General features: G+C 38.4%; 2 protein-coding genes across 3 annotated transcripts; one reads left to right on the top strand and one right to left on the bottom strand.

Moving 5' to 3' along the window:
* Nucleotides 1-1,636: 1,636 nt before the first annotated feature.
* Nucleotides 1,637-4,929, bottom strand: fkrp (fukutin related protein). 2 transcript variants are annotated; one of them, XM_087796358.1, is made up of 2 exons: nt 4,722-4,929; nt 1,637-3,804 (listed from the first exon to the last, which is right to left on the bottom strand). In XM_087796358.1, exon 2 carries the CDS (start codon nt 3,712-3,714, stop codon nt 2,146-2,148), a length of 1,569 nt encoding a protein of 522 aa, XP_087652484.1. In that variant the 5' UTR covers nt 3,715-3,804; nt 4,722-4,929; the 3' UTR covers nt 1,637-2,145. The 2 variants fall into 2 exon arrangements, with proteins under 2 accessions (XP_087652484.1, XP_087652485.1); XM_087796359.1 differs by having other exon boundaries at nt 4,727-4,929.
* Nucleotides 4,930-5,648: 719 nt separating this feature from the next.
* On the top strand, nt 5,649-26,373 carry strn4 (striatin, calmodulin binding protein 4). The gene is made up of 18 exons (XM_087796420.1): nt 5,649-6,295; nt 15,179-15,282; nt 15,354-15,430; nt 16,142-16,220; nt 16,681-16,866; nt 17,787-17,964; nt 18,035-18,191; nt 18,648-18,743; nt 18,917-19,035; nt 19,108-19,283; nt 20,036-20,083; nt 20,149-20,270; nt 20,332-20,502; nt 21,202-21,342; nt 21,439-21,537; nt 21,603-21,689; nt 22,354-22,540; nt 23,772-26,373. Exons 1-17 carry the CDS (start codon nt 5,996-5,998, stop codon nt 22,521-22,523), a joined length of 2,310 nt encoding a protein of 769 aa, XP_087652546.1. The 5' UTR covers nt 5,649-5,995; the 3' UTR covers nt 22,524-22,540; nt 23,772-26,373.
* The last annotated feature ends 185 nt before the right edge of the window (nt 26,374-26,558 follow it).

Genomic DNA, 26,558 nt, shown 5'->3' with positions numbered 1-26,558 from the left:
GAATTGTATATATGTATTATTGCCACATCTGTTCGATAATATTCAATACCCTTTTCAGCATTTAAAATATTAAAATATTGTTGATCACAAATGGGCTCAGTTCGACATCAGTGTTTCGGAATTTAAATATAAGAGGCACTAGTTGTGATTAAACCTTTAACCTCTGTGAGTGTCAATACAGGGGGGCAAAATCTATTTTTATTGGTGGTTCAATCTAATTCTGTTAGGGGTGTGTATAGGCAAGAATCTGGTAGACCATATTATACATGGATAAAAATGCAATATATTGCAATCCTGTACTTGAATCACATTGCCAAATTTACAGACCACATTACTCTTGCCAAAGTCATAACTGCATTGATTGTATCCTCTCGCACTCAGTCATTGGCGCGACGATTTGCTCCTTTAGCCGAGAAGGACATATCGACTGCTGCCATCTAGTGGCGTAAATCAAAAGAAATCTTATTTTATACACTTTTTTAAAATATATCCCATATAAGAACTGATTAAAAAAATAAGATATCATTTGAAAGAAAATGTTGAATATTTATACTGTATTGTGAAAAGAAAATTGCAATTTTTTAGTGTGCCCCAGGTGTTTGTCCTTTTTTGCTAAATACGTCCATTAGTTCTATTAGTCTCTGTTCCCTGCTTTATTTTAAACACTAGCATCTCAACAATCAGTAACAATATCAACATGACAAATGTAAGTAACTAATAGTTATTTCTAAAGCGCCTTTCTATACCAGGGTCCAAAAGCGCTTTAACCATCACAAACGATACACAGTTATTATATACTTTAAAAGATCAAAACACATCAGACAGACAGGAGTCCCAGAAAATCAGGGAAAAGCCTGCAAAAATAAAAATGTCTTAATATGTTTCTTGAAGGAGTCAGTAGATCATCAAACACAGAGGGAGAGGAAGATCATTCCAAAGCTTAGGAGCAACAGCCTGGAAGGATTTCTCTCCTCTGGTCCGAAAGCAAGTTCAGGAACTAGCAGTAGATTCTGATCCACAGACCTCAGAGCCCGAGCTGGGGTGTAAGGCTGGATCAGATCACTGATGTAAGAAGGAGCCTGACCATGAATAGATCTGAAAGTAAGAACCAGAATTTTAAAATTGATCTTGAAAGAAACTGGCAGCCAGTTTTAAGGATCGAAGAAATGTGAGTTCTTCTACTAGAGCGGGTCAGAATTCTTGCTGCAGAGTTTTGCATTAACTGCAGGCGAGACAGCTTCTTCTTGTTAAGACATGAAAATAAACTGTCACAATAGTTTAAACGAGAAGACACAAATGCATTAAATTATAAGCTCCCGATCATGTTCTGACATCATTTTCCTAAGTTTAGAGATTTTTCCTCAGTTGAGGGAAACAGTTTCTGGTCAGTTTTCTGCAGTGTTGAACTAGAGACATGTCTTTGTCAAATACGTACACACAAACAATAACATAACAAATTGGTTGGCGGACCATTTTTGGCCCACAGGCCTGGACACGTGCTCAAGATGATAAAGTTTCTATTAAAGACTAATTTTACAAACAGATGGACGGATAAATGCAGATCTGTGTCACAAAGTAACTCAATTTGAACTTGATTTGGCCAGAAATAAAAACGATTCACGCAGTCAGTCAAGGTTATTGTTTAATGTGTGAATATGTAGCGTTCTTATTTGAAAAGACATTGTAGTTCAACCTTTGTGTACAACACTCACAACAACTTAAATATTTGTGCAAAAATATCAGTTAAAAACTCCTCACTGTCAGTGCTAAATGAAGAAATCATTGCATTTTAAAGAGAAACGAATGTGTTAATGCAAGTGTCAACACATGAGGAAGACTTTAACATTTAAGTAAGTCAGGTGTTTCACATTAGTTGCACTTTAAAAGTTCATTATTTCGAAAAAATCAGTTTTGACACATTCGTGGTCTCGTTTCAAGTCTGTTTCTTGACCGGCCTCTTTAAGGCACCTTCTGTATATGATGCTCTCATGACGGCAAGAAAGAACAAACAAAAAGCAGTCGATACTTTCACCCGTAACACTGATCACAGCACTAAACATGCAACAACACTTCAGAATTCAAGTTAATAGGGTAGAGTATTATGGGCTACATAGAAGATGGTGTGTCTTCACGGTGTGTTTTGACTCATAGTTTGCTTTTATCCAGTCTCTTTTTGGCAGGGTTTGGATATTGGGGGTTCTCGATGACTCCCTCCCCGTATTTGAGTTCTAAGAAAGCCCGGTGGTTATTGGGTCCGTAGGCCGTGACGCCTGCGAACTGCATCGGCACAAGCGGTTGAAGAAAATGCTCAGGGAACTCAACGTCCTGCTTATGATCGATCCACGTGTCCTTCGTCATGACGCCGTTCCGGGGGTAGAAGGGCCAGAGGTCCACGTGTATGTGGTTGGTCTCGCTGTAGTGGACTCTGAAGAAGTCCGCCTCGATGGCGCGCTCCCAGACGTAGCCGTTGGCGTCCACCAGAGAGCCGGCGTCCAGGTTCTTCAGGTGATCGCAGTTGGGTACGTCCTCGAGGTAGATCCCCAGGTCGGTGTCGTAGTCCCACGGGATGATGTCCTGGTGCCGGGCGGCGCCGAGAAGAGTTCCTCCCTCCAGCCAGTAACGGACGCCGGAGCTTTCCAGGATGTTTATCACATATTTAGTGGTTTCTCTGAGCGCACGCAGGCAACATGGAGGAGTCCAGCGGTCCAGGTAAAGATAGTCGGGCGTTTCGTCCAGCACCGTCCCGAAGCAGCGAGGGGTCTCCTTGTTGCAGCCGAACCACTGCTCCTTCCCTTCCGGCAGCAGGATCCTCTTGAGACCGAAGCTCCTCATCAGCATCCCTGTGGCCTCTTTCAGCCTCATGTCAGCTTTCCACTGGTTGTGAGCGGAGCTGAAGAGAGGCCGGTGTTTCGTCGAGAAGCAAGGGCTCTCCAGGAGCTTGACCTTCCAGCCTCTCAAGGACGTCTGGATGAAGAGCGAGGAGAAGAGCGGCCGGCTGAAAGGGACCGAGAGGTTGAAAAGGTCCTCCGTACGGATGAGGACCACGGCGTCTCCTCGCAGGGCCGTGCACACGCTCCCGCTGCTTCCAGAAGCCGCGGGCGAGTACGTGGCGGTCCACTCTCTCAGGTTGACCCTGAGGTGGAGACACTGGACAGCAGACCTCACCATCACAGGGGCCGCTACCAGCCTGACGGGGCCTCCGCCCTCACCTTCCAGCTCTTTGATCAAGCGCTCGATGGCTCGCGGTTGCTCCAGCTCCACCCCGTCGGGCACGAGAAGCACAAATTCCGTTTGGATATGAAACTCCGGTTTATGAGCCTGGGGGGGCTGGTCCGGACTGGGAGTCAGAACCAGAAGCCGAGCACCATCGGGAAGCAGGAGCGGCGGGTACGGGACCGTATCCGCGAGAGCAAGGAAAGGAAGCTCCGGTCTTAGTCTTAAGAATGAAGCAGCTACATCTGGAACGTAATTCTCAAAGTTTTCAAACTCCCTCAGAAGTACCGACACGCGTGGACCCCGGTCGTGCCCGTTGATGACCCCCGACTCGCCTGCGGGACCGAGGACGGCGGCGGGTAGAGCAGCCCTTCCTGAGCCCCGGCCAAGCTCCTTTCTCTTCTCCATCATCTGCTGCTGGGCCCTCGACACGAAGTAGAGGATGAAGAGGTTGAGGACGATGGCCCCGGTGAGAAGACCCTGACAAAGGCTGACCCGCATGGCAAGTCCTGTTAGACGAGCAGGGAAGAGTAAATTGGTCCAAAGTGTCACGTTCCCATTGTTTTGGTGTTAAAATAAGGAGTTTCCATTCTGCAAAACACACACAAGAGAAAAGAAAATTTAAAATTAATTTATACAAGATTTAGATTTATGACAGCATTTAAGGTAAATGTTGAAAGAAAGAAGGAAGAAAAGACGGTGGGAAACTTTTGTATTAAATTGTTTAATTTAACATAAAACACATTCATTTTTTTTACATTGAAATATTTTGTTTGCTTCAAATAAAGGTTTAAAACAATGTTGGTATAATAGTGCATTTTTAAATTTAATGTAAAAGACGAGTTACGATGAATAAAAATATATTTAATTTATAAAATATTTTTTATTATTATTTGCATTAGAATCAAACTTCATGTTTAAAATAAAAATGGAATTTTGAAAACAAATTCATGCTTTCAATTTACAAATCATTGAATTCAAGTATCGAATCAGAATTTTAAAAAAAACACTCAACAACATTTAATTGAACATAAATTAAAGTTTCCAACATTTTAAATATTAATTTGACCTTTAAATATTCTCTGGCACTGATAATCGTTTATATTATCATGACACTGCATTTTAATTGGATGGAGTAATAATGAATTTAAAATTAAACACCAAATGAAGTGACATACATTTGATGTAAAAAACAACAACTTGTCAACGTGAGAAAACTAGATGAATGAAGTTGCAATATATCGCCACCTGGGTGAGCTGTTTATTTTCTGATTTGTGGCAAAAACTACGTCAAACAGGTAATATTGCGTTTAATGAATTTCTCACGTTGAGAGAAACATTTTTTTTAGTTTAAAACTAAAAAGGTTTGCGATCACGCCTCCACCGCCATCTTTCCTCGTTTTTCGTCATAGTCCTAAAAATCGCCCTAATAGATTATGACAGCTAGAATTTCATACATATTTAGTTAATTTTCTAATATATTTCTAATATATTTGCAAAAAACTCACCTCACATCCTCACGTCCCCGGCGCGGTTCTCTCCAGAATACATGCTAGTGCAGCTCCTCTGTAGCAGGTTCGATCGTTTCCGCTCTGCAACAGTCTGGATTCTGGTCCATGGCAGTAGAACCGGGTCCGGGTAAAATACCAAACTACATCCTTTTAAAGTCCAAATGGGTTCGCGTGATATTCTACGATACCTGAGCGCTGATTTTACGCTAACTCACCAACAATCGCCATCGCTCACGATAACAACAGATGATAATCCGGACTGTCTCCTTCAAAACAAAAGCATTGATTTAATCGGTTGTAATATTGATAAACAATAACTATTGTATAGAATTACCAAGGAATCAAATAGTCGATAGACTTCACATCGACGATCATGATGTATTCAATTGGCTGGGGCAGGTTAATTTAAAGAAATGCATTTGATTTTATTATATCATTATTCAATTTGATATACCAATTCAATGACATGTTTATTATTTATTCTTATTATTTTTCATTCCTTTATTTTGTTCTCCCATCGCCACAAAAAGGCCTGTGTTCTGTTTACAAATTCAGGCAATAAAAGTGTTCTGATCTGATTATCTAACGTTGTTCCAGAAACAGTTTATTCAATAATTATTTTCCATTCCATGTTAATATGTTGCAAATATACACGTTCTCATGCTTTTTGTTTGGATTCAATAACAACGACAAAGATCGAATCCTTCGTTGAGGCGACACACAAAAAACGGAAACAACTACAACATTTCTAACTTTATGCTTTAATCGGGTCACAAAATGGCAGGAAGCGAGCTCCCCTAGCGACGCGCTGGTTGTTTATTGGAAAAAAACACAGCCCAGTATTTGTCACCCGACCTGGAATCTCCTAGCAGGCGGTCACACAAGGAAACATCCGGTGCCATCAGAGTAAAAGTCTTTGTATTGCGATCGCGATTGTGTGACGCCATTACAACAGAACGCGACTGTAGTTTTTTCAAATACACGATTCTAATATAGTTGTTCGTTATTTCCAATATAAAATTAGAGGTAGGATTGTGTCACGAGTCATAGTTTTTATGGAGTCATATGATGAAAGTTCGGGAGCGGAAGTGTAGTATTTGACCGTCGGCGTCGTAATTCTGCTTCGTGCGTGTGAGAAAAGGAAGAAAGGGCTCGTGGGGAAGTGTCGCCTGGACGGGAAGAACCGACTTGAAACAAAAAAAAAATCATTATTAAATCCTTACATTGCACGCGTCAACGTTTTTACCCTGGCGAGAGGTTAACCGCTTAAAATGGAGGCGGACAGATCCGGCGGAGGACCAAACCCAAACTCCGGCGGTGGCAGCAGCGGAGCGGGGCGCAACCCAAACGGGCCCAAAGCAGCACCGAGCCAGGCGTCCTCGGCGGCGGCGGTCGGGATGATGGCAGCCGCGGCGGCGGCGGGAGCCATTCCCGGACTGTCGCAGTCCCGGGAGCTCCAGGACGGGGACCCGGGGATGACTCTCCCTGGGATCCTGCACTTCATCCAGTACGAGTGGGGACGATTCCAGGCCGAGAAATACCGCTGGGAGGCGGAGAGAGACGAACTTCGGGTAAATCTGTTGACATTGTTGACACAGAACACAAACTAGCTTAATCCACCAGACTGGCTACATGCTAATCAGCTAATGTCCCAGTACTACTGTGTTTATTTGTACTTTAACGGAAGCATAATGAACAATAACACAGTTACAAACACCAGGCTGGCTTCTTGCCTGATAGTATTTAAGATTACTGCCTCCATATGACAATATAAACCTTATAAATCGAACGTAATCCGCGTCTAAAAGTAGTATTTCTGTAATAAAAAAGATGTACACTTGTTATAGTTTAGAAAGCAGTTATTACTTTCAAGTCATTGTCGTGTTTCTTCTGGATCTGAGTTATTTAATGTTATGTTTATCTACAACGAAAAGATAAATGATGTAAAAATGCAGTATTAGTGGTGAATTTGTATTTGAAATGCATGCATGGATGGTAGTTAGTGTCGCTAACTCATAATTCAAGAGGGATGCATAATGGTTTTAAAGCCATGTATGGGTGAGATTAGCAGTCTGCCATATCTGTAATGGGATGAAAATGGGAAGATGAATTGATCCATGCCTATATTGAAGTGATATTTGATTATACAAATGGGTTCCATCATCCAGTTAAGTAGACTGGAGATAAAAGGCGGCGAAGAAGAGAGTGCAGGCAGGGTAGATCTGCAATGTCGGAGTGTAAGCTACAAGCTTTATGTGACAACTGTGAGAGTTTCTCTGGCGTATGAAAGCAGAGTTGAGTTGTAGATGCTCAGGTCGTCATTTTGAGCGACAAGACTAGGAATTGTTCGGAGCCCATCCCATTACAGTTCTTTCACGTAAATGTTATGAGTCTAGTTTTTAGTCAAAGATGACTTGTTGTTCTTATTGGTAGAACCGTCTATGTGTACTCTCATGTCTACCTGTGTTGTCCCTTATCCATCTGATTTAATTGTTCTGTGAAGGACTTCAACAAGGAAGCTTCAAGATGGTAAAAAGCTTCTCTGTTTCTTGTGTTCTTTGTGTTGCTTGACTTGTGATGATCACTTCGAAAGTCACACCCTGGTCCACACTAGTGATCCCAGTGTTTCATAACTTATATCCTCTTAAAACTGATGTCTATAAAGCTCTTTATTGGTTCAGGTGTGCTACTGATGTAACGTCATAGCAATAGCATGGTGTACGGTAATGGGCTTTACTGATGTGGTTTATCGAACAATGTCGTCTGACTTTTGTAGTCTTGAGAATAATCGCTTTGACGGTTGTTGCTGCTGTGAATAGAGATCGTACAATAAAGATTTTTCTATGCCTTAAAATACTAAACAATGCAACCGTCTCAGTGAAAACCACTTTAACAAACTGCTGCTTTGATCCTTTGGCTTCCAAATATTTTTTTCAGAACTAATTTCTCGAATTAATGGCAGTAGTATAAGTAAGGTTATAATATTTAGGAGGATCTTGAGGAGCATACTTTTTTAGGTCGGTGTGAAATGACCTGTGAGCAGGACATTCAAATTAGGAATGTAGGAAAGGACAGACATTGCATTATGCTGATCTTGGCTACCTGGTCGTCTGCTTACTCAGCTGGAATCCGAAGGATGTTCAGTTGCACAGTATTTGACTTTTCTTTCTCTTTTATTCTTTATGCATTGATGGACATAGAGTTAGCTGTAGTTGATTGTTGGACAATAGTTCCATGTGTCCCGCACTTATTTCCTCAAGTAGTTTGAGTAGCTCACAATCACATCCGTGGATTAAGTGTAACATTAAGAAGAAAGAAATGTTTTACATTTATTTGAACAAAATTATGACAATAATATTACGCCATACCTCTTTGAAACCTATGCTGCATTGACTCTGATTCTTTTTTTTGAGATTCAAATGGTATTCATAACTATTCTATTCCATTCACAACTTGAAATCAAAGTTAGGGCAAGAATCAGTCAATGGAATGCACGCGATGATACAGGGTCAACGATACAATATACTGCAAAACTGTCGAGACAAGAATATGTTTGTAGTATTGCCCGAGTACTGGCGTCACAGCCAGCATGACTCTTGACAAAGTCGTAACTACTTTCATTTGTTTTTATGTCCAAACGTCAGCTTTGAAAGCTGCTTGTAGTCAACCGTATCCTCTTGTCCTCAGTCATCAACGGGGATCTAGTGTGATTTCATTGTTACTTCAGCTGCAGAGCATGTAATGACTGCTGCTAACTAGTGGTTGGAAGTTTAATTGCAACAAAAAATGAGCAAATGCTGTGATTATTTGTATGTTAATAATCAACAAATAAATTATTATTTTTCACTCAGTATTTATTGATATACAAACCATAAAAGAAGTATGATCGATATTTTCTTAAACCACTATTGATTTCTCACTTCTGTGTTTAATGCTGTAAAAGTGGTTCTAATTATTCCAGGTGTGGCTTTGGAAAACATTGGCAAGATGACTTTGTTTCCTTATAGTCGTATTTATTTCATGTGCTTCTTCCTCTGAGTTCACATATTCGCTGTGTTTAAATATACTCTCGAGTGGTTAAAGCCACGGTTATACAATTACTTCTCATGTCAATTTGCCTCTCTGTACTCCTTCCACTCTAACCCGTGTGGTTATAAATAGTAGCGAGATAAAATATGGATGAACAATAACAAACTGGCTCAATGCTTTTATAGTCATCCGAGGGGGAATGGCAGAAGAACTGCGCAGGACTCTCTTCACATATTGTTCTCGCACATGTCTGTTTTTACGAGTACACTTCGCACCATATCTTGAGGAAGGATCGCCGAAGTGTTGGGCTGAAGAAGTGACCCAGCTTTAACACCCACAGGCTTCTGGCTTTTGTTGCCAGCTCTCTCACAGAACTCTCAACATGCTAGTTAGCAAAGATGCCGGTTATATTCCTGCAGTTAACATACTTGACGTGTGCTCATCGCTGGTGCTGGGAAGGGAGTGACGCAGCTCAGAGTGACAGAAGGATATCGTCTCTCAAGACTCGGTGTGTGTTCTGTGGTGTGGTTGAGTGACACATGTGTTTGGTGTGAAAGGGCACCTGTCCTGTCGCGTCAGCGTTGTCATCTTGGGAATGAGGGCCCGGCTTCTCTCTAGACCAGGTGGTATGTCTGGGAACAATAACCGTGGATAAGTTGCTTCCTGTTTCATCTTTTTCTTGCTTTCTAATAAGGCCGTCACTTATTGAACTATGTATTCAATGTACCTGGCTTATATAAAATGCTTCTCAAAAGCTAAAGAAAAGACAGATTAGTTCATATAATGACTAATAATGTTGTACAGCACAAAAACTATAGCTTAGAAATATGTGATACAAGTGCGGATTAATAATACACTAGTAGTTCATCCAGTATTGAAGTATATCAGTTCCATTAGAATATTGATATTGGTTGGATCTTTGAATTATTGAAATAAATAAAAACTAATCTAACCTTTCAATATAAAAATGATCGAATAATTGATGTCAACCATTCAATATTCGGATCGATCATCCAACCCTGCATGTTTTTGTGTAGTTCAATATCCAGTGCCGCTTTTAGAAATCATAATGTAGGCATATAGAGATACATCGTAATGGACAGTAGTAATGACATACAGCCATAATCGTTCTATATTTTTGTGATGACTTTGTGTGTGTGTGTTATACGTTTTTCTATATACGAGCTAACATTACCGGACTACCTCCAGGTTTACGTGGACATTTAATTTATGTCAATATATACATTGGATTTATGTCCAGCAATACGGTGATAAGTGGACCAATATGAGTCTAGATGGCAGGCGTCATATTATGGATGGATATCAAAACGTTTAAATGAGACGCATAACATTTATTATTTAATAGAAGTAGTTTAAAAAGACTTTAACAAGTGAGGGGAATTCAGTGCTCAACTGTGTAGTAAAATAACGTACCAGATTGATTTAATCTTTAAATCCTAAATTAGCAATTAAATATGAAGCTATTAAGAGTATTAAAATAGAGGGAGTGTTACTTTAATCCAATTTAAATGTAATGTAATTAGATTAATGTCTTCACTTTACAGCCGTGTTATCTGCCGGTAGCTGTGTACATGGTGACTTCTTTTGAAGGACAACGTCGCTTTCTATAACGTCGGCCCAAGGGGTCTCTGAGTTCTCATTGATAATGTATAACTTATGGCCCTCAGCAGTGGCACGGATCACAACCATATGTGCTACATTTGACACCGCACACTTCCAACACTTTTGTTCCAGGCACAACAGGAAATGACCACTTCCATAATTTTTAATGAACATTTTAATTGATCATTTAAGTTTAGAATTTATATCAAACATGTATACATTTCACATTTCTACCTTTATCTTTTACTTAACTACTTTTTTCTTACGTTTTTCTAAATATATTAACTGTAGTATATTTATATTTTTATTGTATATTTTAAAATGTAAGCACACTCTAATAATGATATTGTTTTTTCATGCATCGTTTATGTTAACCATCTTACAAACAATTGTTTTCTTCACCACAGTTGCCCTTCCTGTCTTTGGATTTCAGAGCAGATTTTAATCTCTCACCTACCATCTGTTCTGAAACATACAGTAGATTCTGCAGCTAGGATTGTTCAATTTAATGAAGAAATCTGTGCTTTTGTGCACCCCAGGTTCAACCCTTTTAATGACTAGTTTAACATTTTTGTGGGTAAGGTACTGACGCAAGAATCAAGGTTTGTCGATGAGTAAGCATCAGTGTCACGCACCAAGTTTTCCGGTGTCATCCCAAAGTTCAGGATTTCAGAGGCATGAACATTTGTTTTGAAAAGACGGCAATCTAAATGGTTCCAAATCAAACTTAATACCTCGTGTACTTCTCTGAATTGTGTTTATTTATTAATGGTAGCCCTTATTAACTGTGCTATGACAGGAACGTCTCTTCTGGGTGATGAATAAAACACTCTTTGAGTGGCTGGGATTGTTCTAACACATTATTAGAAACATGGATATAACAAAGTTAATATGCCACCAACAAAGGGCACATTAACTGTTAATGTTATTGTCCCTTCAGGCTTCAAGATTTTTATTGGCTCATGTTGAATTCTTTTGCTGGTAATACGATGGATGAGGCAGATTGGTGGAGAACCTGCTGACACGCCGAGTGTGAGGTTCTGGGTGTGAGTGCAGGTCGTAGCTCGTCTCACGTACCAGGATGCGTGTTTCCAAGTGAAATTGACATTCCACTTAAAGGCGGAAATGGCAAAGCACTTTTCTGAAGGGAAAAACCCATTTACTACCAACAACCACTATTTATGCCTTTCAGAGAAATCATTCAAAGATCTGTTATGTTGATGTTGACTGGGGTTACATTTTCCTGAGTCATCACTTTGCAGGTCAGTAGCAGGGAAGTTAGAAATAAGCATCGGGCTGAACGAATGTCACAGAACTTCTGCAAGTCTTTACAAGTTTTTTAATTTTCAGCTAACCTACAAAAAATAAATAAATTAAAATCATATTATAGGTGTTTATACATTCTCCTTTCTTCAACAATATAACAGTGTGTTGTTACACTAGCAGGATTTCTGTATAACATAAGCCTCAACAAACAAACAAACAATTCATAACCATTACATTAAAATTCACAGTGAAAAGTGCTGCGATTTAGAAGAAGAAAAAATAGTTGTTTTGTTGTAGACGTGTTGGAAAATGTCACCAGTAGAACCAAAAGATTGAATTGTAAACACCTTATTTAACTTTGTCTTTGTTGACTAAGCTCTCGAGATAATCCAGTGACTAGTTTGACTAACAATTAGGTTGAAGATCAGATGTGGGATCCACGCCTGTGTCGGCTCCTGCTGCACCTCATAAACAAACAGAAAATTGTCATCTATTCATAACACCAAAGATTGTGTGTATAACTAGATGTTTTCTTGGACAGTTATTTTTGGATTTAGAAAATAAAATGAATGCCATGTGACCTTAGAAATGCAAGCTCCTATTTAAAATGATAAAAATATACATTTAATTATTAAAAAAATTATATAAAACAATAATATTAAATTATAACGGCTAATTTCACATCTCCTGTTTGACAGCCCGTAGTTATCATTCTTCAATCTGAAATACAAATACTAGTTGATGGATTTAATTATATGGATATGTTCAATAAGTTTAAGTTCCAAAACAACAAATTCAATAGAAGGAAAGAAGGACATCTCTGCTTATTTGCCCCCTTTGCTGGTCTTGACGCAACCTATGTTAACTCTTGAGAGAGACAGCTTTGGTCTCCGGGACTTCAATGAGCGTTTGCTTCAGTCCAACTCTTCTCTTCATTGAAACATCGTCAGCTATGTTGTCAGCAACGTGAAGCTCCAATGTTGGAAGAAAGGATTGAGAATGTAGTTTCTTGGAAATATAGCAGAATCAAATAGCAAAGCTCTTTAATGTACTGGTTGACCTGAGTCCCAAACTCGCACATGCTCATGAGCATGACCCGAATCTAGGTCATTTAGAGAAATTAGTTTAGGTGGTGATTGAGAAATGTAAAGGATGTCGTGGAACCAGGATGTATCCATTTTTTTTTTTTTTTAAATTTTGCGACAATAAATCTAATTGTATAAGTATATACGATTTTAAATTACTAGTCCAAGAATGTATTTATCTATTTTGGTTTTACAGTGTATGCTTTAAATTTTAGAATATTATTGTAATATGTAGAAAACCTCATGATGGATCTGAAAAATTACATTTTATTTTACAGTACAAGTAAAGCCAAATCTTCATTGATGTCACTCATTCAGACTTATCTAGTTTTAAATCAATCTTTCCGCTCATTCTTATTAGATTCGAAGGAAAACTGTGATTGCATGAATCAGGATTACTCAGCAGCAGCCGAACAGTTTGCTTGACAGATTATGCAAGCTTGTTACATGACTCTGTGTGTTCTTTTCTGAGCGATTGTCTTCCCTCGCAAGTAGACCGAGTGCACGTCCCGGGAGACGCTGGTTTCAGAGCGTTCTACTTTTACACAACTGTGTGTGGGAGCAGACGTGCGGACACAGACGCAGAGGCGTGCAGAGATGGACTTGTCATGGAATGTAGAAATATGGAATTATTTCTCGCAAAAGTCAAATAAAAATGTACGAAAAAAGCATCTTAATGTGAATTTTTTTATTAAAAAAAAGACAACAATTTGAAGCTTTCTTTAATTAAAACAAGCTTAACAAACCTTGATATTTCCTCACCTGGTCCTCCGCCCGTCTATTGTTTGACGAATAAAAAACGGGGAAAGGTAAGAATAATTCTTCTCCCTGAGGAAGGAAGTCAATAGAAAACAACAAGGAAGGATGTGCACTTAAGGAAATAAAAACTCTTTGGCTGAAAGTGCTTTCTCTTCTGCTATTGCACAGTGAGACTTCAGTTTAGGAGAAGTTAAAAATAAAACCCCAGATCCACAACCTCTTATTTACTTTGTGCAGAGGTCACGCGCGGCCCTTTATTTTTCAAATTTCCATGTTAAAGTCCTTTTCATCTCTGGACGGTTGACCACAATAGATTGTTTAATTTACATTTTCAAAAACCAACTCTGTCCGCAGCGGCCGGTTCAAGTCTGAAGAAAAGTCGTGTGTCCTTCCTCATCACGTGTCACATAACAGAACTTGACTGACACGAGTGTTTATCTCGCTTTGTTGTTTTAAGCTTGGCAGGCAATGCAAATAGGATTAGAAAAATCACTCGGATGCCTATGTCACTAGGTTAATATTTACACAAGTTAGATTCTAATCTTTAAAATGTACAAAGTTATACAAGCTAGCAGCTAGTGATGTTTTGACTAGCTAAGGTAGTCTTACATTCATTTTAGAATTTCCTTTTTACTTTACAGGTTAAAAAATACTTTGTTCTATTACGTTTTATTATGTGGTACTTGTTGGTTAAATTAAGCTGACTGGATTTACAAGAAATGATTGTGTAATTATAAAGTTGTAATAAGTTGTAATAATCAACATGTTGTGCTGAAGGAAATATTTCCTATCATCTACAAAGATGTAGATCTTTTTTAAAAATTTCCTTACACATGTATTATTTAATGTAAGCATTAGTGTTGCTTTCATCAATAAAACAATGATGAATTATTGTTGTACACAAGACTTCAATATATAAAGAAAACAAGAGACGACAGTAATTCTAGTCACATGATACTATTGTTGCAAAATTGACGACTGTTCAAAACTAGACTAAACTTCTCTTAAAGAGGAACTAATGTGAAAACCAAACTCTCCTGACTCACTCACATGTTTTCCTCTCCAAGATGCAGTAAGTCCCTCATCATGACCATGTTTTGAACTTACTACTTTATAAAGTTCTCCCCTGCCTGACATCTCTGAAAGCGAGGGGTTACGAGAGCAGAGTCCATTAAATGAACACATTAGGTGCCCTTTAAAACAATTATTCAGTTAGTGAAGATTATCAGAAGGGTCAAATAAAATGAAATATAATGAATTTTAAACATTAATAGACTCTAATGAAATGTTTTAACTTTAACATTTTATCTTTTACTTTTTAATTTAGTTTCCCTCAATTTTTGGAATAATTGAACTTCAGCGTTGGATGTGATCTGTTTCTAAAGTCCTCTCAGTTCTTCAGCAATATGAAAACACTCTCTTTGACCCACTCTAGAGCAATTTGTTAGTCACGTGAGTGACCACCATCTATCAGGATCAAAGACTATTCGGGTTGTTGTCCGTAGTGAAGACCGTCGTTAATATAGTAGCTAGAGTTCTGCTGAAAATGAAACCAATCATAGTGGAAAATATGAACAACATGATGGTGTTTAAATATAATGTATTATTGCTTAAACAATATCATGATGAGCTGCTTTCAAAAGCTGTGTGTTCTTCTGCTAGACATTCACTCTTGCATGTGTGTGTTCTCAGGCTCAGGTGGCATTCCTTCAAGGTGAAAGAAAAGGCCAAGAGAACATGAAACAGGACCTTGTTAGGCGGATAAAAATGTTGGAGTATGCCCTTAAACAAGAAAGGTAAGACCTCCACCAGGAAGATCATATAATGCAGGCTTTATGATTCTAACCTCTGCTTTTGGAAATCGCAGGTCGAAGCATCAGAAGCTGAAGACTGGAAACGAGCCGTGTTCTGGAGACAAGAAAACAGAGACAGAGATGGAGCAAAGTAATTCAATTTTATTTAAAGTGTCAATCATAACAGAGTTACAGTAGAAAAAACTTTGAGGCTCAGTGTTGTCAGCATAACGGTTAACATTCATAGAGTGAATACCAGTTTAAAGCAGTTCCATAAACCACCGATTTGGTTTTCTAGTTTCTGTAGAAGAATCTGGTGTCAGTGCAGCACTGAGGCCCAGAAGTACTGAAACACGGCTCTGCTCAGAGGCCATTAGCGGGTCAACTTTTATCAAGAGTTAGCAGGTCTAAAACCAGATGAAGATGTTCAAATTGACTGTTGGAGATACTCTCTATGATGACAAGCCATAACTTGCTTCAGAATCTTTGAAATGAAAACAAGATTTTGAAGAGGTTTGATCACTTCAACTTTAAAATTCTGAAGGTCATAACCTGATGTTATTGTCAAGTTAATTTGAAGTATGGGTGTTCTGAATAAGAGGGAACCTTCTTTAAGCAGCAACGTGGTAATAGTTTCTAAGGGACATTTTGTGGATTTTGAGGAGCAAATAAAGGAAAATTGTAGAGAATGAACAAAAAGATACAAGTAAATAGTCGTAGGGAAAACTAGGAGTTCTTAAATGTTTCTCTAATGGTTACGATTTTTCATTAAAGCAATGAATGAAGTCACTACTCAGTTTGTGTTCAGTGTCAACGTTTGGATTTTTGTTTTTTGTGCTCATATCGTCTGTGCTTTCTGTAGTTCCGAACGGGCCTGCCGAGTCGGACTCGGAACCGGCCAATCAGATGTCCTGGAAGGAGGGACGTCAGCTACTACGCAAGTATGTTTTTAGAAATTATATTATTGACTTTTATTTATTTATTTATTACAGAAAAAAATTATATTTTGGTTTTATTCGTGACAATGTTTTTGCTAAACGGATTATGAAGAAAGATATAGTTTGACTAAAGATGCTATAACAAAAACTACACTTTCCTAGTCGTGCTAATATTATTTAAAATATATTTTTATTTTTGATAAACATTTTGAGCAAATCCAAACATGTGTTTCACACACATTACTCCTCCTCTCTCCATGAATCACAAAAGTTGTTGGATTCCAGATCAGAAGTGGGATCTTCTATATGTAGTCATTAGCAAATCCATGAATTTAGGTCACATCACACACGGCTGGATCGTGACAAAACTATGGAGCCGATGAATCAATATCTTGCTCTTCACATCGATGCTCAAAATAGCAGGAAGTTGAAAGCTGGTTTGGTAATCAACATGTTTCCGTAGGTATCTGGAAGAAGTGGGTTATTCAGACACTATTCTCGACATGCGGTCCAAACGTGTGCGCTCTTTACTCGGGCGAAGCAGTCCTGAGTCCAATGGACCTCCGCCTCCGGACGCCTCTCCTGAACCCGACACACGTGCTGGTGGAGAGTCGCTGCTGGTGCGACAGATAGAAGAACAGATAAAAAGGTGAGACAATGGATGAGTATTTTTCTCTAATGCAGCTACAGTCACTAGGGCTGTGGAAAATATCGATGCACTTACATTTCCCAATAGTAAATCAATATTCAACAGCACTCTGTCCATTTTACTTCCTTTTTTTATATAAAAATAATATTTTGTTTTTATGTTTTGATAAAGAGTGTATCATATACATATGTAAATAATATATATTTTTTCATATTTTCAATTAACATGCAAATATTATCTGCGTTTGTTCACTTTGGTGTTGCGTGTTAAACTTCTGTTAAATGGCGTAAATCCTTACATACTTCACAGCCAAAGGTACAATGAAAGCCTGGCAATGACTGAGGACGAGAGGATACAGTCAACTCTTAGAGCTGATGTTTGGACATATATTGTTTTCAAAACAAATGAAAGCAGTTACGACTTCAAGAGTCATGTGGCTGTTAATTCTGCAACACCAGATTGAAGTACTTGGACAACACTACAAATATGTCCTTGTTACTACAGTATGACATGTTTCTCTGACAAAAAGACTGACATCTGTCACCACAAGTAAATCGAAAAGTGTCTTTTAATAAATAAAAACGTTTTTTTTCCTCAGGAAACAAAAGTGTTTTGTCTTGCTCATGCAAAACATATTTTTTCTACTTCAATGTCACTGTAGCTGATCAGATCTTTTTTTGTTACGATCATTTTCCTGGAAATTAGATCACAGTGTACAATATTCTATATACTAATATACTATTTTTTCGTTAAATTTAGTCCGGAATCCTCCCTGAAAGTGCTGAAGCATCCATTTATATTAGTGGCTCCTTGAAGGAGCACATAGAGGGAGACGCTCTATAAACTTTTATGTATTAAGAACAATTTTCTGTTTTAACTGCTTTTTATAAGTAATTCATTTAATCTCTGCAAATTTCCAGAAATGCAGGCAAAGAGAGTTCTAAAGAGTCCCTCGGCAGCTCCGTCCTGGATAAGATCCCTTTCCTTCATGGCTGTGAAGATGAAGACGAAGACGACAGCGATGAAGAAGACGACTTTCAAGGAATGACAACCGACTGCATCGACGGTCCTCGTAAAAACAAGAAGTCGTGCATAAAGGTACAGAACAGAAGTCACCTTGTGGGTCACGCTGTCACTGCTCCGGACTAAAACCCTGATCTTCCCCCAGATGGGTTCAGAACCCATGACCACAGACCTGGACCCAGAGGACGAGGAGGATGAAGATGACTCGGAAGACGCTCTGAGTGAATTTGATTTCTTGGGCTCGGGGGAGGATGGGGAGGGAGCCGGAGAAGCCCGGATCTCGGGGGATGGACGGGAGTTAGGTACGCTGTTGCCATAGAAACACCATCAGCACCAGCACTGTCAGAATCACTGCCACCATATCTGTCTCCTCTGCCCGCATGCCTCCCCCCTTTATATCTTTTACTTCTCATTGTGTCTCTGCATCTCTTCTTGTCAATAAAACTGACCTCTTCTCCCAACCACTCGTCTCTGTTCTGTTTCCCGAGCTGTCTGCCGTGGGTAGCTGTTGTCTCTGTCTCTAGACGTACCTCCCGTGTTCCAGAGTCATTTCAAGGTCATCATGCCTGCTGCCTTATTTTTTTTGCACATGCATCATTCCATTCAGGGAGACACTCTTTCACGAGCGAAGCTAGCTGCCCGTCACCTCCCTCCAAATCAATCAATGATTTCAGTCACAGTTTTCTGTCTGTTTGACCTCTTCGTCCTCCTCAGCATCTCTGCATGACTGTGTATCTCTTTCCTCTTGTCGGGTTCAGAGAACCACAGGAACAAGTTACAAGGCTTGATGTCGGATTTTCCCCCTAAACCCACCCCGCCCCCCTCTGTGTCGGGACAAGCTCGACCTGGAGAAGGTAAGACTTTATTTTGTCTCTTACACGTCAGACATGTTTTTCCCTCATGATTGTCCTGATTCGAGCTGGAATTCTGCTCCGAGTGTAATCTTCTGGTAAAGACTGTGGGAAGAGAGACAAGACAGAGAGCGTCTTTATAGTTTTTCGAATATAAAAAATTTCTCACCCTGCAGGGGGCGCCCTCGGATTCTCCTCTGACGTCTTCATCATGGATGCGGTCGGAGGAGGCGACATGAACCTCGGCGAACTGGCAGATCTCACGGTTGCCAACGACAACGACCTCTCCATGGATGTAATTACTTATTTTGTTTCCCTCCCGTCCGACCTTTGAACTCCCGGTACAAATCTAAGCCTGTGTGATCAGATGCAGGATAGCCGGGAGGAGTTTAAAAAGACGTGGAACCCTCGCTTCACACTACGCAGCCACTTCGATGCCATCCGCGCTCTGACCTTTCACCCCAGCCAGGCGGTGCTGCTCACGGCCTCCGAGGACGGAACGCTAAAACTGTGGAATCTCAACAAAGCCATGCACTCGAAAAAGTACGTTTTCAGCTCCGTCGTGAGCTAAACCTCACAAAACAATCATTTTTAGAGCACTGTAGGTGGTGCTGTGGGTTTATGAATAATCTGAGGTTTCTTTGCAATATTTCAAAACTGTTAAATGAAAAGATGAAAAAGTTTTTGTTGACTTATTAACATTACATTTTTTTTTACTTAATTAACTTTTAAGATCTCATAAAATGTATAGAAATAAATAAATAAAAATGTCAACATTTTTTTTTCAAATGTTAAATAGACATTAAATAAAACTAAATGCAAGTTTAATTTTACTTAAATTATTTTTCTCAAATAAAAGCTTTTACTTAAATAATTAAAACAACATTTTAAAATATGAAATGAAACATAAAATAAAAAAGGTCGAATTAAAAGGATGTTTTGGTTGACTTAATTATTTTAAAATATGAATTATAAACATCAAATAAAATCTAGTTAAAAGTTAAAAGCAAGTTTTGTTGGCTTAAGTAATAAAAGAAAATCATTTTAAAATGTGAAATAAACATCAAATTAAAAAAAAGTTTTTGTTGACTTAATTAATTTTAAAATGTATATATTTTTTTAATGTTAAATAAACATTAAATAAAAACAACAGGATGAAAGAAAGTTTTGTTGCTGAAGCTTCATCACTACTAGTTAATACTTGTTCAGATTTTTCACCAACGAAAATGACAAGAAAATGAATCTATGGACCTGATCCTGTCGAAATATCGCTAACGATGAACACGTCTTCACAGAAATGCTGCTTTAGACGTGGAGCCAATCTACACATTCAGAGCTCACAGGTGAGTCGGATTGAAATAAGGTTTTAGAGAAGAAGAGTTTATAATGGAGTCGTTTCTCGGTCCAGCGGTGCTTGTTTATCGCTCACCATGGGAGAGGAGGGCGACTCCTGCTACAGTGGAGGTCTGGATGGAACCATCAGGTGTTGGAAGATGCCCGACCTCAACGTGGATCCGTACGACAACTATGGTGAGTCAGAGCCGACGATGGAGAGGTTTGGTTCTCGTGGACTGACGTGACGCTGCTTCAGATCCTGGGATAGAGAGCAGCGTACTGGCCGGTCATGAAGACGGCGTCTGGGGTCTGACGTACTCGTCGGTCCACCATCGTCTGGCCTCCTGCTCGGCCGACGGCACCATTAGACTCTGGGACCCTCAGAACTCCTCGTCTCCGTGTTTGTCAGCTTTCAACAAGGAGAGAGGTAACAACCCTTCACTCCCCCACACACCTCACTTGAGATGTAGTTGCTTTATTCAAATGTTGTTGTTTTTATGCATTGAACTATTAAAAGTAATGTATTTTATTTTTTTTAGTTAAAGGTTGACCTTGGTTTCTATTGAATTAACAATTCATATTTTTTTCTTCACAGATTTTAATATTCTTAAAAAAAAAATACTATAGTCTGCTGGCACTTTTTCACCCACATTTTTTATATTGTATTGTAAAGGCTCAAAATAAATAAAACCATTTTTGTAAATTAAAATCAAACTGTGAAAAGAAAATTCATTAATTTTGAAAAATTCAAAAAACAATTTGATAAAGTTATTATTGATTTTCTTTCAAAAAAAGAATCAAACTGTCAATTTACACAGTATTTAATTTAATAATTACAAAACATAATTAAATGCCTTACAGAAAAAACACATTTCTATTAGGAAAAAAAAGAAGTAAAATTCAACCATTAATATTCTGATGTACTTCCATGTATCATGATACAGTGTCTTTATTTTGAAACACCACTAAATGTCACTATTTATAATATTTGAAATCCAGTAACCTGGCATCATTTTCAAACTGAGAGTGACATCTAGTGGTGTTTAAAAAATAAGTCACTGTATCATGATACCTTATCAACTGTTGATGAAGCCTCATCATGACACGACTCTCACTTTCTGCCTAGAACACGGAACTCCGACATCGGTTGCTTTCGTGGCGACCGATCCGAACCAGGTGGTGGTTTCGTTCGACGTCGGTGAAACGCTGCTGTACGACCTCAACACGGAGCAGAGCATTATCGCTTTAGAGACTCAGACGAAAGATGGTAAGTTAAATATGTTTATATCCTGTATAAATGAATGGACAGACAGTGCTTAGTTGAAGATGTTTCTTCTTGTCTCACCTCTTGTGTCGTTCACAGGTAGTGAACTCATCAACCGAGTGGTCAGTCATCCGTCCGAGGCCATCTCAGTGACTGCACACGAGAACCGCACCATTCGTTTCCTAGACAACAAGACAGGTAACAGTCACGAGTTTTGACTGTGATATCGGAACAGAACTGATGTTTGTGTCACTTTTAAACAGGTAAAGTGGTTCATTCAATGGTGGCTCACCTGGACGCAGTTACCTGTCTGACCACAGACCCTAAAGGCACTTACCTCATCTCTGGCAGTAAGTCATTTTTTAAATTAATTCAGCAATAATGTGCTTTTATTTTGACATCATCATACTATAATTTTATTTGACCATATTATTTATTGAGACAAATTCAGATTTTATTTTATTTGTTGTTAATTATTTGCTTTTATTTTGACGTTCTTGTTTTTATATGTACTTTAAATCGTTTTTTTTTTCTTTATTTAATTGAGTTTTAACAAACACTTGCTTTTATTTAGTTTTTTATGATCAGAAGTTAATTTTTTTGGTTTATCGTATGTTTTTATTCGATTATTTTTTTAAATTGATAAAGTCAAACTAAGATGTTTTTTACTTTTTATATTATGATTCCATTTTTTTTTTATGAATGAAGCCAACCAAAAACGTGCTTTTGTTTTGACGTTTCTATTAACATTTTTAACATTTTAACATTCCCATTCACAACCGCAATTACATTTCTTTATATGAAATAAGTTAATTATCTACATGATGCTAACACTTTACTTACAAAGATTATTTTACCTTAAATAAAAAAAAGTGTCTGACCTGTAAGTAGAATACCGATAATACTTCAACAATGTACAATAAAAAAATCTTTTAAAATGTCCTTTATAATAATTCTACATTTTTTACTGTTTCAAAAGACTTAAACGTGTATAAAACGTTGTGCCCCCTGCAGGCCACGACTGCTCGGTGCGCCTGTGGATGCTGGACAACAGGACGTGCGTGCAGGAGATCACTGCCCACAGGAAAAAGCACGACGAGGCCATTCATGACGTGGCGTTCCATTCGTCCCAGCCGTTCATCGCCAGCGCCGGCGCGGATGCACTTGCCAAGATTTTTGTCTGAACGCTGTCGTCAGTCTGGTGAGAAACGCTAGAAAAAGTTAAATATAAAAGTATTCTGTCTTTACTCCTTCACTACTGCAATAACACACAGGTCACCGTTTATTTATGGCTGTAGAATTGTTCATAAATAAGATGTAAAATAAGGGAATTAATCCCTCAATCATTATGAGATAAACTTTAACCTGTGTCATTTTAAAGTAATTGCCATGTTATAATGTTAAACTATTTTTTTTTTTTTTTTTTATGAAATATTATATATATATATATATATATATAATATATACTTTGAAATATTTGACATTACAAAGAAACATTTTTACATTACAACAGACCTCATGTACTAAGAGTGCACACCAAATAATGGTGTACGCGGCTCCTTTGGCGGCACCTATTGGTCATGTTGAGAAGTGCACATCAGAGAGTTTCTTCAAGATCATTGTTGATCAAATATTAAGACATTCACACATGAACATGTTTCTCATTCACCACACTGATGCTCTCTCATGATTAAGGACACCGCATTCAATCTAACTTCATAAGCACTCTCTGTCTCACTCCCCCTCAGTGAACACATCCATGCAGCTGCATTATTTGAGCATTTCTTTTTACATTTTACATCATTGGAAAGATTTAGTTTTCACCTTTTAGTTAACGTGTGTTTTAAAAATCAGTTCTCCTTATGAGTGTGTATTGTCAAGATTCAAAATATGTCCAAACACCAGCTCTAAGAGTCGACTGTATCCTCTCGTCCTCAGTCATCTTCTAGATTTGCAGGATTGTATTCCTCCTCTAGCTGCATAAACCATAACTGCTGCCACCCATCAGTCGTTATTTTAATAACAACATAAAAATTAACCAAAGCTGTGAAATGTACATGTTTATTGTAAAATATATTTATATATATATATATATATATACATGTCGTATAATAATATTTAAATATTTAATTTAAAAGCACCTTTCAAAGCTCTCAAGGTTGCTATTACACAATTTCTTGAAATACAAACCATAGATAGTTTGATGCAAAACAATATGATCTAGAAGCCAAAAGAAACGACATAATAAGTCAAATACTGATAAATCTCAAAACTGTATCGTGACAAAAGAAATCACAATATTAAAAGGGTGAAAGCAAATGTTCTCTTCTGTGTCTCGGAGGAATCTTTGAGGAGTTTCTGGAATTAAAAACGTATTTAACTTCAACTGTGTCGACGCTACTTAGTAATTCTCTGTTGTGTTTATTTTCCAGATATCAACAGACAAAACTGCTCATCTGCTCCGTCACTCAGACACTGGTGTGTCCTGCACCCACTGGCTGGGTCGTGACCTCTGGACACACACACACACATACACACATACACACATACACACATACACACACACACACACACACACACACACACACACACACACACACACACACACACACACACACACACACACACACACACCTCTAACTGCTCACCCTTTCCTGATGCCTCAGTGACTTCTTGTAATACTAACCACACGACCTTTTATAACCTGGATCGCTTTTCAAGTAATCACAAGTTTTTTCTACACTACGCTGCATTTCCTTTATTTTCCCCCGGATTTCCCTGAACGCACCGTGTGTATGTGAGCGCGAGTGTGTGTCCGTGTGTGAGCACGAGTGTGTGTGTGTGTGTTTGAGTGTGCACTGTTAAACTGCTGACACACTTCTCCAGCTGTGAGGTGAACACTGGCGCACAAACACGCTTTTTTTTTTCTTCGTCAACTTCCTGTCTGGGAGGTGAGCGTCAGTGACATCACTGGGGTTGTTGGTTCAACATCCAAAGTTGCAGGAGGATGTCGTGTGTGAGCAGAGTTTGACACAAATAGCTTTAATTTCAAGGGTTCTCTGCCTTCAAGAGCCTCCACATGTTCACTCTTAGACGAGACGCTCGACAAGTTTACATTCTTACTGTACAGACGTGTGTTCACTGGTTTAACTCGTGGTGCTACTGTGTGGACGTATGTCAGCCATCGCTGTCTTGAACCTTGAATTTAACATCGAAAATGTTGAAACTTTGCATTTTTCTTAACTAAATGTTGTTTATTGAATTACATTTTCAATGTTTTAATTCAATCATTTTATTGAATAATTGAATGTGTTGAACCGTTGAGGTTATTGAGTAATTTAATTTAAATAAAAATGTAAAAGTATAAAACATTTTACACATAGATAGTGATTTTCAAATTCCAATCAACTTGAATACATGAATCTAAATTCAATATTTTGTCATTTGTATCATTTTAAATTCAGTGTTGTTTGGACACCGTTATACCAACATTTTATATTGAATTTAAAAGGCTAGGGATTAAATCATATTGAATTTAGAACATTTATTTTTGAACAATTGGAATTGGATTATGAAACTTTGTGTAAAAATAGTTTTTATTTATTTAGAAAATTATTCAACCTTTTTAAAATACAAATGGTTAAACTGTATTATTCAAAATAATAATTCAATGCTTACAAAAAAACGTTCAACATTAAAAATGTAAAATTCAAAATGGTGATGCACTGATTTACTTCCACACGACTGAAGAGTGTCTTGTGTCGGGAGCTCCGTCGTGCGATCGTGAGTCAAAAACATTTCCAGAATCATTCATTTCAAAAGACTGTAACATCAAGAGCATCGCAGAGACGTCACTTCTGCTCACGTCCTCCTCGTCGTGATGACATCACAGGAGGGGGCGGGGCTTCACGTGCAGCACTAATGCAGTGCAGCATGTGTCAGAGATGACGTCACCATTGGAACGATCTGATCAAAGTGTTCATTACAGTGAGAGTGAAGTCACGTGACCTCGGAGCTCGTGGCTGTTGAAGATGTTAAAAGATGGATCATGTTCGGTTACACTTGGACTTAAATTAAATGTACTTCATGATGATACTTTTTTTTAAAAATCCAGAATTCCCAATGATGTCACTCATTCAGAGATATTAGTGGAAACAAAGAGAGTTGAACGTTAAAAATCACACTTAAATTCAGATGCTGAATTTACAACAAGTCAAATAAATGAGGGAACATAGAATTAAGATACATTAAAGACATTTGTTTGTTAACGTTAATTTATTTTTCCCACTTTAAATAGCGACTTAAAACAACTTGATCTACCTTTTTTTTTTTTTTTGGTGATTTTACTTAAAGTGGGAGGTATTCAAAATATTTATCTTTTTGTTAATGAAAGTAAGAATTAAAGAACCTGGTCAAGTCAAGGTTTTGTGGTTGAGATGCACAAAATTAGTAATTTTGAGACAAATATAAGCAAGAAAACATTCATATTTAATGTTGTCAATCACTGTCTGGATTAATTTAAGTAGTTTTATTGACAGTAGGAGTATCTATCTGCTCTGTGATGGACTTTGCCCCAGGTAGCTGGGACAAACATGGAAACAGCTTTGAATTGACGCAATTTATTGATCAGATATTTCACTTTTTCGCCCGGTTCTCAACAACGATTCTTCACCTCCTGCTTTAACATCTTCAACAGCCTCGACTCCACCACTGAACCCTTGTGTTCCCAAGAGCAGTTCCTCCGGCCGTGAATAATCCAAATCCCCCTTCAAACGCTCCCATTGTGCCACATCCTCCACATCCACTTCCTGGCAGGAACGTGATCTGATTCCTATCTTGCGTAACACGAGAGCGCCGGGCTCCTGTGAAGGTGTCGTTGAGCTGCATCTGAAAGAGTTTTTTTTATCCCATCAGTGACTCGACTATAAAACCAAATCCGAGGTTGTACATGATGACAAGTGACACCATTCTGTCCTGTAAATGTCCACCGTCTTCTTGATTTGTTTTTTTTCTTTCATATAAGATGTACAAATACTGTAGTATCATGCGTGAGTCATTCTTCCTACTAGGCATAGACACTGCTCGTGATTGAATTGACAATGTAAGAAAAAAAGGGGTAAAATCATTCAAGAAAAATATGCAAAATGTGAAAACGCTTGGAAAAAAAGAACCAGTCAGAGGCCAAGGTGAAGGACTCTACTTTTGTTTTGTTTTTTTTA

Source organism: Callionymus lyra, chromosome 7 (genome assembly GCF_982586985.1).
Source record: "Callionymus lyra chromosome 7, fCalLyr1.hap1.1, whole genome shotgun sequence".
In the NCBI taxonomy this organism is placed as follows: domain Eukaryota; kingdom Metazoa; phylum Chordata; class Actinopteri; order Syngnathiformes; family Callionymidae; genus Callionymus; species Callionymus lyra.
Note: the sequence above shows the minus strand (reverse complement) of the source record. Positions and strands in the feature narration are given on the sequence as shown.

Excerpts from the sequence above, each read along its gene's own strand:
- strn4 (XM_087796420.1), top strand. The coding sequence starts at position 5,996 with ATGGAGGCGGACAGATCCGGCGGAGGACCAAACCCAAACTCCGGCGGT. Across the intron at positions 6,296-15,178 it reads CGGAGAGAGACGAACTTCGG|GCTCAGGTGGCATTCCTTCA; the intron begins GTAAATCTGTTG and ends GTGTGTTCTCAG. Across the intron at positions 16,221-16,680 it reads GGACGTCAGCTACTACGCAA|GTATCTGGAAGAAGTGGGTT; the intron begins GTATGTTTTTAG and ends ATGTTTCCGTAG.
- fkrp (XM_087796358.1), bottom strand. The coding sequence starts at position 3,714 with ATGCGGGTCAGCCTTTGTCAGGGTCTTCTCACCGGGGCCATCGTCCTC.